At 39.0% G+C, this 13,060-nt stretch overlaps 1 protein-coding gene across 2 annotated transcripts in view; it reads right to left on the bottom strand.

Moving 5' to 3' along the window:
* The window catches only part of LRGUK (leucine rich repeats and guanylate kinase domain containing), a 118,945-nt gene that overhangs the window by 54,210 nt on the left and 51,675 nt on the right, over positions 1 to 13,060 (bottom strand). For both annotated transcript variants that reach the window (XM_082632944.1, XM_082632945.1), the window contains exons 10-11: positions 12,192 to 12,298; positions 7,094 to 7,213 (exon numbers count right to left, since the gene is read on the bottom strand). In XM_082632944.1, the coding sequence (XP_082489070.1) occupies positions 7,094 to 7,213; positions 12,192 to 12,298 (227 nt within the window). The remainder of the gene's footprint in view (positions 1 to 7,093; positions 7,214 to 12,191; positions 12,299 to 13,060) is intronic.

Genomic DNA, 13,060 nt, shown 5'->3' with positions numbered 1-13,060 from the left:
ACAACATTCGCATTATAGGGGTCCCAGAAGGAGAAGAGAGAGAGAAAGGACCTGAGAAAATATTTGAAGAGATTATAGTTGAAAAATTCCCTAACGTGGGAAAGGAAATAGCCACCCAAGTCCAGGAAGCACAGGGAGTCCCATACAGGATAAACCCAAGGAGAAACATGCCGAGACACATGGTAATCAAACTGGCAAAATTTAAAGACAAAGAAAAATTATTGAAAGCAGCAAGGAAGTGAAAAGTGACAAATAACATACAAGGGAACTCCCATAAGGTTCACAGCTGATTCTCAGCAGAAACTCTACAAGCCAGAGGGGAGTGGCATGATATTCTTAAAGTGATGAAAGGGAAGAACCTACAACCAAGATTACTCTACCCAGCAAGGATCTCATTCAGATTCGATGGAGAAATCAAAAGCTTTACAGAGAAGCAAAAGCTAAGAGAATTCGGCACCACCAAACCAGCTCTACAACAAATGCTAAAGGAACTTCCCTAGGCAGGAAACACAAAAGAAGAAAAAGACGTACAGTAACAAACCCAAAACAATTAAGAAAATGGTCATAGGAACATACATATCGATAATTACCTTAAACATGAATGGATTAAATGCTCCAACCAAAAGACACAGGCTTGCTGAATGGATACAAAAAGAAGACCCATATATATGCTGTCTACAAGAGACCCACTTCAGACCTAGGGACACATACAGACTGAAAGTGAGGGGATGGAAAAAGATATTCCATGCAAATGGAAATCAAAAGAAAGCTGGAGTAGCAATACTCATACCAGATAAAATAGACTTTAAAATAAAGAGTGTTATAAAAGACAAGGAAGGACACTACATAATGATCAAGGGATCAATCCAAGAAGAAGATGTAACAATTATAAATATATATGCACCCAACATAGGAGCACCTCAACACATAAGGCAACTGCTAACAGCTATAAAAGAGGAAATCGACAGTGACACAGTAATAGTGGGGGACTTTAACACCTCATTTACACCAACGGACAGATCATCTAAACAGAAAATTAATAAGGAAACACAAGCTTTAAATGACACAGTAGAACAGATAGATTTGATTGATATTTATATGACATTCCATCCCAAAACAGATTACACCTACTTCTCAAGTGTGCACGGAACATTTTCCAGGAAAGATCACATCTTTGGTCACAAATCACGCCTCAATAAATTTAAGAAAATTGAAATCATATCAAGCATCTTTTCTGACCACAATGCTATGAGATTAGAAATGAATTACACGCAAAAAAACGTAAACAAACACAATCACATGGAGGCTAAACAATACATTACTAAATACCCAAGCGATCACTGAAGAAATCAAAGAGGAAGTCAAAAAATACCTAGAGACAAATGACAATGAAAACATGACCATCCAAAACCTATGGGACGCAGCACAAGCAGTTCTAAGAGGGGAATTTATAACAATAAAATCCTACTTCAGGAAACAAGAAAAATCTCAAGTAAACAATCTAACCTCACACCTAAAGGAACTAGAGAAGAAAAACAAATAAAACCCAAAGTTAGCAGGAGGAAAGAAATCATAAAGATCAGAGCAGAAATAAATGAAATAGAAACAAAGAAAACAATAGCAAAGATCAATAAAACTAAAACCTGGTTCTTTGACAACATAAATAAAATTGATAAACCATTAGCCAGACTCATCAAGAAAAAGAGGGAGGGGACTCAAATCAATAAAATTAGAAATGAAAAACGAGAAGTTACAACAGACACCACAGAAATACAAAGCATCCTAAGAGACTACTACAAGCAACTCTATGCCAATAAAATGGACAACCTGGAAGAAATGGACAAATGCTTAGAAAGGTATAACCTCCCAAGACTGAACCAGGAAGAAAGAGAAAATATGAACAGACCAATCACAAGTAATGACATTGAAACTGTGATTAACAATCTTCCAACAAACGAAAGTGCAGGACCAGATGGCTTCACAGGTGCATTCTATCAAACATTTAGAGAAGAGCTAACACCCATCCTTCTCAAACTCTTCCAAAAAACTGCGGAGGAAGGAACACTCCCAAACTCATTCTATGAGGCCACCATCACCGTGATACCAAAATCAGACAAAGATACTACAAAAAAAGAAAATTACAGACCAATATCACTGATGAATATGATGCAAACATCCTCAACAAAATACTAGCAAACAGAATCCAACAACACATTAAAAGGATCATACACCAGGATCACATGGGGTTTATCCCAGGGATGCAAGGATTCTTCAGTAATGCAAATCAATCAATGTGATACACCATATTAACAAATTGAAGAATAAAAACCATATGATCATCTCGATAGATGCAGAAAAAGCTTTTGACAAAATTCAACACCAATTTATGATAAAACTCTCAAGAAAGTGGGCGTAGAGGGAACTTACCTCAACATAATAAAGGCCATATATGACAAACCCACAGCAAACATCATTCTCAATGGTGAAAAACTGAAAGCATTTCCTCTAAGATCAGGAAAAAGACAAGTATGTCCACTCTCACCACTATTATTCAACATAGTTTTGGAAGTCCTAGCAATGGCAATCAGAGAAGAAAAAGAAATAAAAGCAATACAAATTGGAAAAGAAGAAGTAAAATTGTCACTGTTTGCAGAAGACATGATACTATACACAGAGGATCCTAAAGATGCCACCAGAAAACTACTAGAGCTAATCAATGAATTTAGTAAAGTTGCAGGATACAAAATTAATGCACAGAAATCTCTTGCATTCCTATACACCAATGATGAAAAACCTGAAAGAGAAATTAAGGAAACACTCCCATTTACCACTGCAACAAAACGAATAAAATACCTAGGAATAAAGCTACCTAGGGAGACAAAAGACCTGTATGCAGAAAACTATAAGACACTAAAGAAAGAAATTAAAGATGATACAAACAGATGGAGAGATACACCATGTTCTTGGATTAGAAGAATCAATATTGTGAAATGACTATACTGCCCAAATGCAATCCTTATCAAATTACCAATGTCATTTTTTACAGAACTAGAACAAAAAATCTTAAAATTTGTATGGAGACACAAAAGACCCCGAATAGCCAAAGCAGTCTTGAGGGGAAAAAATGGAGCTGGAGGAATCAGACTCCCTGACTTCAGACTATACTACAAAGCTACAGTAATCAAGACAGTATGGTACTGGCACAAAAACAGAAACACAGATCAATGGAACAAGATAGAAAGCCCAGAGATAAACCCACGCACCTATGGTCAACTAATCTATGACAAAGGAGGCAAGGATATACAATGGAGAAAAGACAGTCTCTTCAATAAGTGGTGCTGGGAAAACTGGACAGCTACGTGTAAAAGAATGAAATTAGAACACTCCCTAACACCATACACAAAAATAAACTCAAAATGGATTTGAGACCTAAATGGAAGACTGGACACTATAAAACTCTTAGAGGAAAACATAGGAAGAACACTCTTTGACATAAATCACAGCAAGATCTTTTTTGATCCACCTCCTAAAGTAATGGAAATAAAAAGAAAAATAAACAAATGGGACCTAATGAAACTTCAAAACTTTTGCACAGCAAAGGAAACCATAAACAAGATGAAAAGACAACCCTCAGAATGGGAGAAAATATTTGCAAACGAATCAATGGACAAAGGATTAATCTCCAAAATATATAAACAGCTCATGCAGCTCAATAGTAAAGAAACAAACAACCTATTCCAAAAATGGGCAGAAGACCTAAATAGTCATTTCTCCAAAGACATACAGATGGCCAAGAAGCACATGAAAAGCTGCTCAACATCACTAATTATTAGAGAAATGCAAATCAAAACTACAATGAGGTGCCACCTCACACCAGTTAGAATGGGCATCATCAGAAAATCTACAAACAACAAATGCTGGAGAGGGTGTGGAGAAAAGGGAACCCTCTTGCACTGTTGATGGGAATGTAAATTGATACAGCCACTATGGAGAACAGTATGGAGGTTCCTTAAAGAACTAAAAATAGAATTACCATATGACCCAGCAATCCCACTACTGGGCATATACCCCAAGAAAACCATAATTCAAAAAAAGTCCTGTACCAAAATGTTCATTTACAATAGCCAGGTCATGGAAGCAACCTAAGTGCCCATCGACAGATGAATGGATAAAGAAGATGCAGTATATACAATAGAATATTACTCAGCCATAAAAAGGAATGAAATTGGGTCATTTGTAGAGACGTGGATGGATCTAGAGACTGTCATACAGAGTGAAGTAAATCAGAAAGAGAAAAACAAATATCGTATGTTAACGCATATATGTGGAACCTAGAAAAATGGTACAGATGAACCAGTTTGCAGGACAGAAATTGAGACACAGATGTAGAGAACAAACGTATGGACACTAATGGGGGAAAGTGGCAGGGGGGTGGGGTGGTGGTGGTGTGATGAATTGGGAGATTGGGATTTTCATGTATACAGTGATGTGTATAAAATGGATGACTAATAAGAACCTGCTGTATAAAAAAATTAAATAAAATTAAATTCAAAAAATAAATAAATAAAATAAGCAAGAGCAATGACTTGCCCCTGAGGATGTGCTCTGGTTTTACCATTTGTTTTAATTAGAAAGTTGCTGCCTATAATAGTAGTACTATCTGACTTTCTCAATGCTTGAAATTACTAGCTCCTTAATACCTTTTCTTATCCAGTGATATGCTCTCTGATCCTTGCTTTGGTGAATGATGTTCTATTGAACAAGCCCTGACCTCTGCCCCCATGAGGGTGCCCGTGCATGGTTAGGCAAGGCTCCTGAGCCTGTGAGGGCAGTGGATGCATGAGTGTGGGGTATTTATGGGTGTCTTTCCCCTTGCCGCTAATCCCATCCAGAGAAGAAAAACAGCAGTGGCAACAGTGACAGTATAGGAGCAGGAAGCTAATTTTAGGATTATGTTTTGTCATCTTGTGCCTCCACACAAACTGCATATGATGCTAACTGAGGTCTGAGTCCCCGACCAGATTACAAGTTTCATTAAGGCAAGGGCCTCACCGATCTTGTTCCCACTGTATCTTCAGGAGCTATCACATGGGAAGAACTCAATAAATATTTATTGAAAGAATGGATGAACAAATGAATGAATCCCTTCAGCTCTCCATGTATCCATCAGTGGAGGTTGGGAAAAACCACCTATGCTTCTTACCACAGTTACTTCCCACTAAATTTTGCATATAATACCATTAATTCATTCATCCATCCATTCAATCACTTAGTCTTTCATTTAGCAAATATTTCTCATGCATTTATTAAGTTCCTAGCCTTCTGCTGAACAATGAGAACTCAGTGGTGAGCAAAGCTGACATTGGTCCCCACCCTCACTGGGCTTACAGTCGAGCAGGGGAAACAGGCATTAAATACATCATCCCAAGCATGACGGATAGACATTCTAATAGGGGTAAAGCAGGATTTAATGAAAATGAACATTGAGGGGGCCTATCCAGGTGAGAATGTTGAGGCCACTGGATCAGAATCTTGATGATGAGTTAATAAACACCCTTAAGAGCACATCTGGCCCAGCGTGCCTCAGAGCGCATATCAAAAACAAATATGAAGGATAGGCTATGAACCATTTGCAACAGAATTGGTGTCAGAGATGTGAAAGGACTTCTAACCAGGGAAAGCTTTGGTTTATGTAAGTCTTTATGCAACCAAAGTCTTCAGCAAAGCTTTGGTTTGCTGAAAGGTTCCAGGTTTACACATTAGCACGATAGTCAGGATACACCTTTTTGCCCTAATTTGATCGTCCATTCACTGTGCTCCACTTATCTTTTGAAACAGGTTCAGTACCGCTGTATGAGCATAATGACACTCTGTACTTTTTAATTCTGATATTAAGTTTTAATTTATTTTGGTTGCTTCAGGGTGTTTAGAATATATTAATGAGTAAATTATTCTATAGTATTTGTATTCTAGAGTTGTTCGAATGAGGGATGTAATTTTAGATCTCTAGATAACTGGACCTGTTTAAAATAGTATTTACATTGTTTGAATATGTGTAGCTTAAGGGAAGGAACCTGTATGCAACAGCATTAGAAAATAATTCGCATTTCTTTTTCTTGCTGTCCTATATATCTTTGCAGTCACATTCTCAGCTCACTGACAAACATCACTTATCTAACAGTAATGTCTTTGCCATACATAAAAAAATAAAAGAGGAAACCAGTTTAAAAGGTCACAGCAATAACTAAATCTGAGACCCAGACACCTTTAAAAAGTCTGTAAATCCAGCTGAAGATTTTCTAGGATGGTTCTAGTCTTTTGGATATATTCTGCTATTTTAACTGAGTCATTAGGGAACCACACAGCAAAATATCTGCTCCAGAAAACTGAAAGTGTATTGAATGCTAACCTGAGGGAAAGGAAAAGGAAATCTTTTGCTGCCATTTCTCTTTCCTTCCTTCTGAAATATGCCTCAAAAGAGAAAGATCCGCGTGGAAATAAAGCAGCTGACATGCTGGCAGCGTGAGCTCCAACAGAGATTAGGAGAGGCTGTCACCGGTGCGCAGACCCACCCACCATCATCACAACATTGTGATTCATGCTGTCACACCACATGGCAAGAGGAGGTGCCCGTGTTCCAACACCACAATGCTTGATTACGACCACGTGTATTTTCAAACCTTGGAGCGTGATTTCGGCTGTCACTGAATTAAGTAAAACATTTGGAGGATTAAAGTAAAAAAAAAAAAATAGGGCCTCCCTGGTGGCGCAGTGGTTGAGAGTCCGCCTGCCGATGCAGGGGATACGGGTTCGTGCCCCGGTCTGGGAGGATCCCATATGCCGCGGAGCGGCTGGGCCCGTGAGCCATGGCCGCTGGGCCTGCGCATCCGGAGCCTGTGCTCTGCAACGGGAGAGGCCACAACAGTGAGAGGCCCGCATACCGCAAAAAGAAAAAAAAAAAAAAAAAAAATACAGTGAATATCACAGTGTAATAACTGGCAAAGAAGCTCATAAGCCTTCTATGTACATTTTAATGGCCAACATTAGCAATATCCGACATTTTACAGCCTTACCAGCCAATAAAGAAACTTACCCGTATCTGAAGTAAGCACTGAACTGTCTGCAGAGGCGGTGAGCGAGTTCTCGTTGACCACATGCTTGAGGACCAGCTAATACCAACATGGGATAAGGGGCGTCCAGACTAGGAAGGGTGCTGCAACAGGGCAGAGCAGACATGCATATTAATGCATCCAGTGTGTAAAGTGTCCATGTCACAATCACAATTAATCCAGTAATCCAGCATTTGCTATATGTAGACACTCTATGGAAGGATGGTCCTACTTTCAGAAGCAAGTCGACTGCAAAATAGCAAAAAAATTTACCTTAACAGGATTTTTTAAAGAAAAAATATGGTAAGAGATATTAATTCTTGGTTGATAAAGTATTCCCCGCAAGAACTTCAAAATGAAAGAAATAAGACTGCCCTCTGAGAGGTAAACTTTAACATCTGTATCTATCGAATTAGAACACAGATGTGAAACTAACACAACATTGTAAAGCAATTATACTCCAATAAAAAAAAAGAATACTCATGTGTAAAGAAAACAGTAATCACACTGAAATTTACCTGAGCAATTACTATATGCCAGGTGCTATTCTAGGCATCTTACATGCATTACCTCATTTAATTATCACAGGAAGCTAATGAAGATGATTCTATCATTATCCCCACTTAACACATAAAGAAACTGAAGTACAGAGAGGTTAATTAACTTGCTCAAAGTAACAACTAATAAGTAAGAGCTGATACATGAATCTCGGCATGGCTTCTGGTCTAAAAGACCAAAGGACTAATTTATATAAAATCTCTTGCAACATGCAGAGCTGAAGTGTTTGGGTTCCACTCAAGACACAAATTCTAGAAATATGCAATAAAATATAATATTTTGAAAAAAATCATGGTTGAGGTATAGATTCTGTGAAGAATGGGGGCAATGCAGCATAATTTTTCAATCTCTCTGAATACTCACAGGAAAACAGAAAAACTTGAGAACAAAAGCCCATGGAAAACGTGGATAACAAACCAGATGAAAAGCCACAAACCCGCAAGACTTTTATGGCACTGGAAGCTGGGCAAGAGGAAGAAGGAGGAAGCAATGGGCAGCGTCAGAGAACAAGGGAACCCCAAAACAATGGGTATCCAGCAGAAAGCAGGCAGGCTGAAACTGCAATGTCCAAAAGCCTACACGTGAATGCTCATAAAAGCTGTATTTGTAGCAGTCAAAAACTGGAATCACCCCAGATGTCCTTCAATGGTTGGTTAAACTAATTGCGGTGCATTCATACCAAGGAATACTACTCAGCAATACAAAGGAATGAACCATTGATATATTCGACAGAGGCTAAGTTAAAAAAAAAAAAAAAAAAAGTCAACCCCAAAAGGTTATACATATACTCTATGATTCCATTTATATAGCCTTCTTGAAATGACAGCATTACAGAAAAGGGGAACAGATTATTGGTTGCCAAATGTTAGGGAAGATGAGCAGGAGGGAGGTGGCTGTAGCTATAAAAGGGAAGCAAAGGGTTCCATGTGACAAAACTCCTGTATCTTGACTGGAGTCATGCTCATATGAATCTACACATGTGATAAAATCGCATAGAACTAAATGTACACAGGAGTACATGCAAAACTGGTGAAACTTGGGCTTCCCTGGTGGCGCAGTGGTTGAGAGTCCGCCTGCCAATGCAGGGGACACGGGTTCGTGTCCCGGTCCGGGAAGATCCCACATGCTGTGGAGCAGCTGGGCCCGTGAGCCATGGCCGCTGAGCCTGCGCGTCCGGAGCCTGTGCTCCGCAACGGGAGAGGCCACAACAGTGAGAGGCTCGTGTACCGAAAAAAAGAAAAAAAAAACTGATGAAACTTGATAAGGTTGGTGGCTTGTATCAATGTCAGCTTCCTGGTTTTGATATTCTACTTTAGCTAAGCAAGATATTACCACTGGAGGAAACTGGGTGAAAGATATCTAGAATTTCTCTGTATTATTTCTTACAACTGCGTGTGAATCTAAAATTACCTCGAAATAATTTTTTTAAGTAATTAAAGGAAAAAATTTTGAGAGAAAGTGACAAATATTGAGGATAGGCAAAGGAGACCTTCCTGAAGAAGAAAACCAAAGCTAAGGAACAAATATTAAAGACTGTCATTCAAGAAAACCTTTCTGAAATTAAAAAAAAATAATAACACTATACAACATACCTGAGAATATTAGCCTAGAACAACTGGGCTATAAATGTTGTAACAATAATACCAAGACATAGTCTAGTAAAATTACTGGACTTAAAAAAAGCTGGGGGGATTATTCATCTAGAAAAAGAGAACACATGATTTATAAGGGGAAGAAAATTAAATTGTCACCAGTTTTTTGACAGCAATATTTTGCACTAAAAGAAAATGGAGAAACCCTTATAATATTCTCAAGGGAAAAAGTGTGAGCCATGGACTTTGCATATAGCAAAAATGACTTCCAAGTGTAAAGGGCAGAGAATATTATCAACATGCAAGATTTCAAGAGATACTGATTCCACAGCTCTTCCTAAGGAATCTGCTAGAGAACAAGCTTCATACAACCAAAATGACTCAAGAGGAGGCATCAGTTGTAAGGGCTGGCAGTGAGCAATAAATATGCCATTACCCAGAAAACTAAGACTAAATGACAGCAAAGGAGAAAGTATAGTGTGTGATGGATATATGTTCTGACAATATAAATACAGTACACTATTTTTGAAATGGAGTGATTGATGCTTATATAAAATATATACAGTAGGCAAATTCATAGAGACAGAAAGTACACTGGAAGTGACCAGAGACTGGGAGTAGCAGGAAATGGGGAGTTACTGCCTAATGTTTACAGAGCTTCTGTTCAGGCTGATGAAAAAGTTTTGGAAACAGATGGTGGTGATGGTTGCACAACATTGTGAATATAATTAATGCCATTGAACTGTACACTTTAAAGTGGTTAAATTGGCAAATTTTATGTGTTTTATATATATATATTTTTTACCACAATAAAAAACAATGGGGGAATGGTTAATGGGAGGAACATAGACAAAATATGTTTTTCATGTTTTCAGTAATTATTACTTCTGGTATTCTGATACTGTTGTGCTGTAATATGGGACTTTAAAAAAGAGCAATTACGGGATATTCTAATTCCATCTTCCTCTGTGTCTTTGGTGAGGGAGAAAAGGAGATATAGATGTAACAGAGATGAGATTAAGTAAAAGCTCAACTATAGTCTTGAAATTGAATCGTACCAATACGAATTCAGGAGGTGTTTTACCATCTGTCTATAGATGGATCTATCTAGATACAGATTAGATAGATATAAAAAATTGAACAGATGTAATAGGTAGGTACAAAGAGGCAAGATGGGTGGATGGATAGATAGAAAGAATAGATAGATGGATCAATGAATGGAGGGAAGGAAGGAAGGAAAGAAGGAGGGGAGGGAGGGAAGGGAGGGAAAGGAGGGAAAGGAGGGGGAGTAGGAGGGAGGGAGGGAGGGAGGGAAGGAAATATATTCCTAGCTCTGTCCACTAAAAGACCTGGAAACAATGATCAACCCAGTGCCACGTTTGTCTCTAGCACCCACATTATGATTGGGAAATACCATTCCTCACTGAAACAAACCAGGGCTTCTTGGAGAAATGGCCGATTCCAGAGTTTGGACAGGGCTTGTACAAGATCAGCCCGGAGAACCCTGTCATAGGTGAGAGCAAGAAAGCTATCACTGACTACCAGGCCAGAGTCAAGGTTCTGCCGTGTCATTTCAATATTGGATCCTCACCCCAATCCCGCCAGAAGAGGGGACAGTGATTCCCCAATATCACAGCCTAAAAGTCCCAAGACCAAGAGTTAGGGTTCCTGACTCCTGGGGCTGCCAGGGAGCTGTGTCCTGACCCAGAGTGGGCAGGGCATGGCACCCCTGCTCCTGCCTCCATGAGCTTTTCAGAGTGAGCCCTGCTCTATCCCGGAGCATCTGGGGCTGCTTGGCCATTTGCTCTTCTCTGCCTGACAGCCAGAAATGATCCAGAAATACGTGTTTATCAGACATTGCTGTAAATTTCTTTGATACATATTTTTATATAAATGTACCCTAAATCATGAAACAACTAGCAATCTCATAAACTAGAAAAGAAATACAATGAGGACATAAATGCCCTTCTTTTAAATCAAATGTGCTTTTCCAGATGTATGCAAATAAATGATAAATCATTTCACCTAGAGAGCTACCATAAATATATAAAACTGTCAACGTCTACATTATTAAATTACATGTAAAAAATCATACCCTGGATGCAAAATAAAACATTTTCTCTCTGTGGGAAACCAACCGTGTGAAGTACAGGAGCAGACCACATGAAGAAGAGAAGCCATTTATAACCAAGAGATTTTACAAGGAATTTTAAAACGCCTTTGGGCATTGATAGAATTTCTGTATTATACTTATAGCGTAAATGGCCATCTGCTCCAACAGACTGTTTAAAAAGATATGGAGAAATCCTGGTAAATCTGTCTTCGAACTCAGAGGTGAGAGATTCTGTTCCTGTGTTCAACCAAGCTGGGTGACTTCTCCCTGCTAGGCTGCCTGGGGCTCAGGGCAATCACTGTAAAGACTGTTTCGGGTTTCCCTTAGGTGAAGAGGGCCTCCTTCTAGGGATCTCTAACGTAGAACCTGCGGTCTTGGGCGCTCTTTGGCAGGGGTATCTAGCATTCACGCACAGCTAAGGAGAAACTGACAATGGATAGAGATCATCACAATTCTCTGTTAATGAGTCTAAGGTCTGTGGTTCTATCCTACAGCAGAAAAGTTAGCAAACTTTTTTTCTTTTTCATTTCACCATCCTATGTTACAGGCTAGCCACCATTCAAGGGTCCAGATGAAAGAGGGAAGTTGAATCTACTCATCGCCACACTTGGGAAAATGCCAACAAGTGAGCCCCATATTCAAACCTGTGATGATAATATATGCTATATCTGAGACTACACAGCCTGTTAAATAAAGACCTGATCCCCTCCCTCAGAGAGGTGAGAAAGGAATGGGTCACAAAATAGAGGGCTAGGGAAATGATGAGGTTGTCCTGTGCTGGCTACCCCGAGTTCTACGCAAAGGGTCCCTAAGGAATACCTGTCAAAGATCCTCTGTGGCTGCATCATGCTGTTGAAAACATGGGTCATGTGATCTTGGGCCGCGACCACTTCTGGGGGAGGGTTGTATTTATTCACTGCCGTGACCTTTTCCGGAATTAGAAATGCAAAGGGAAAAGAAAAAAATTCGTTTTAAAAGGAAGACAAGCCTTAGATTTTCTTTAATGAAATGTCCTAGACATGCGACCAGGAATCTGTGTTCTGTCTTCATGTCTACTCTAACTTTCCTAAAACCTAAAGAATAATAATTATTTTAAAGTGTTGAGCTGCAGCCCCTTGGTCACCTATTTCTTTATACTCCCTGGTTTGAAAGGAAAAAAGCAAAACCAAAATCAAAACCTCTAAAGTCTAAGATGACCTTTAATATAGTAAACATTTCAACTTTTAGTATGAAAAGAAATAAAATTCGTAGTTCTAGATTCCAGGTAGTTGTTACTGCAGAATTTTTCCTCATGCCATCATGCCAAGAACTATTCCTACGGTCTCAAATTCTACTAAACCTCCCCCTCTTTTAGTGTAACTTTCTCTTTTCAAAGATATGGGCCTTTTCCCCACAATGGACAGTTCTCCGTCCCCCAGCTTTGTCATCCCACTAAATACACTATTCTTGTCTACCGTACCTTTATCTAATGCGTGGTTTTAAATGTTATTCCCTTCGCACAATGTTAAAGGGAAAGAGAAATCTAATAAGTGCCTTTGAGTGAGAGAATGATAACAGACATCTGCATCTGTAACTATTTTTTAACCAAGATTTCAGAAAGGCATTTATGAACTGGAATATCTGCCTCTTTGCATATTTATACCTGCTTTTTCATTCCCATCTCAAATTTGCATCCAGTGTAAGAAACC

Source organism: Mesoplodon mirus (genome assembly GCF_964341445.2).
Source record: "Mesoplodon mirus genome assembly, chromosome: 9".
NCBI lineage: Eukaryota > Metazoa > Chordata > Mammalia > Artiodactyla > Ziphiidae > Mesoplodon > Mesoplodon mirus.
Note: the sequence above shows the minus strand (reverse complement) of the source record. Positions and strands in the feature narration are given on the sequence as shown.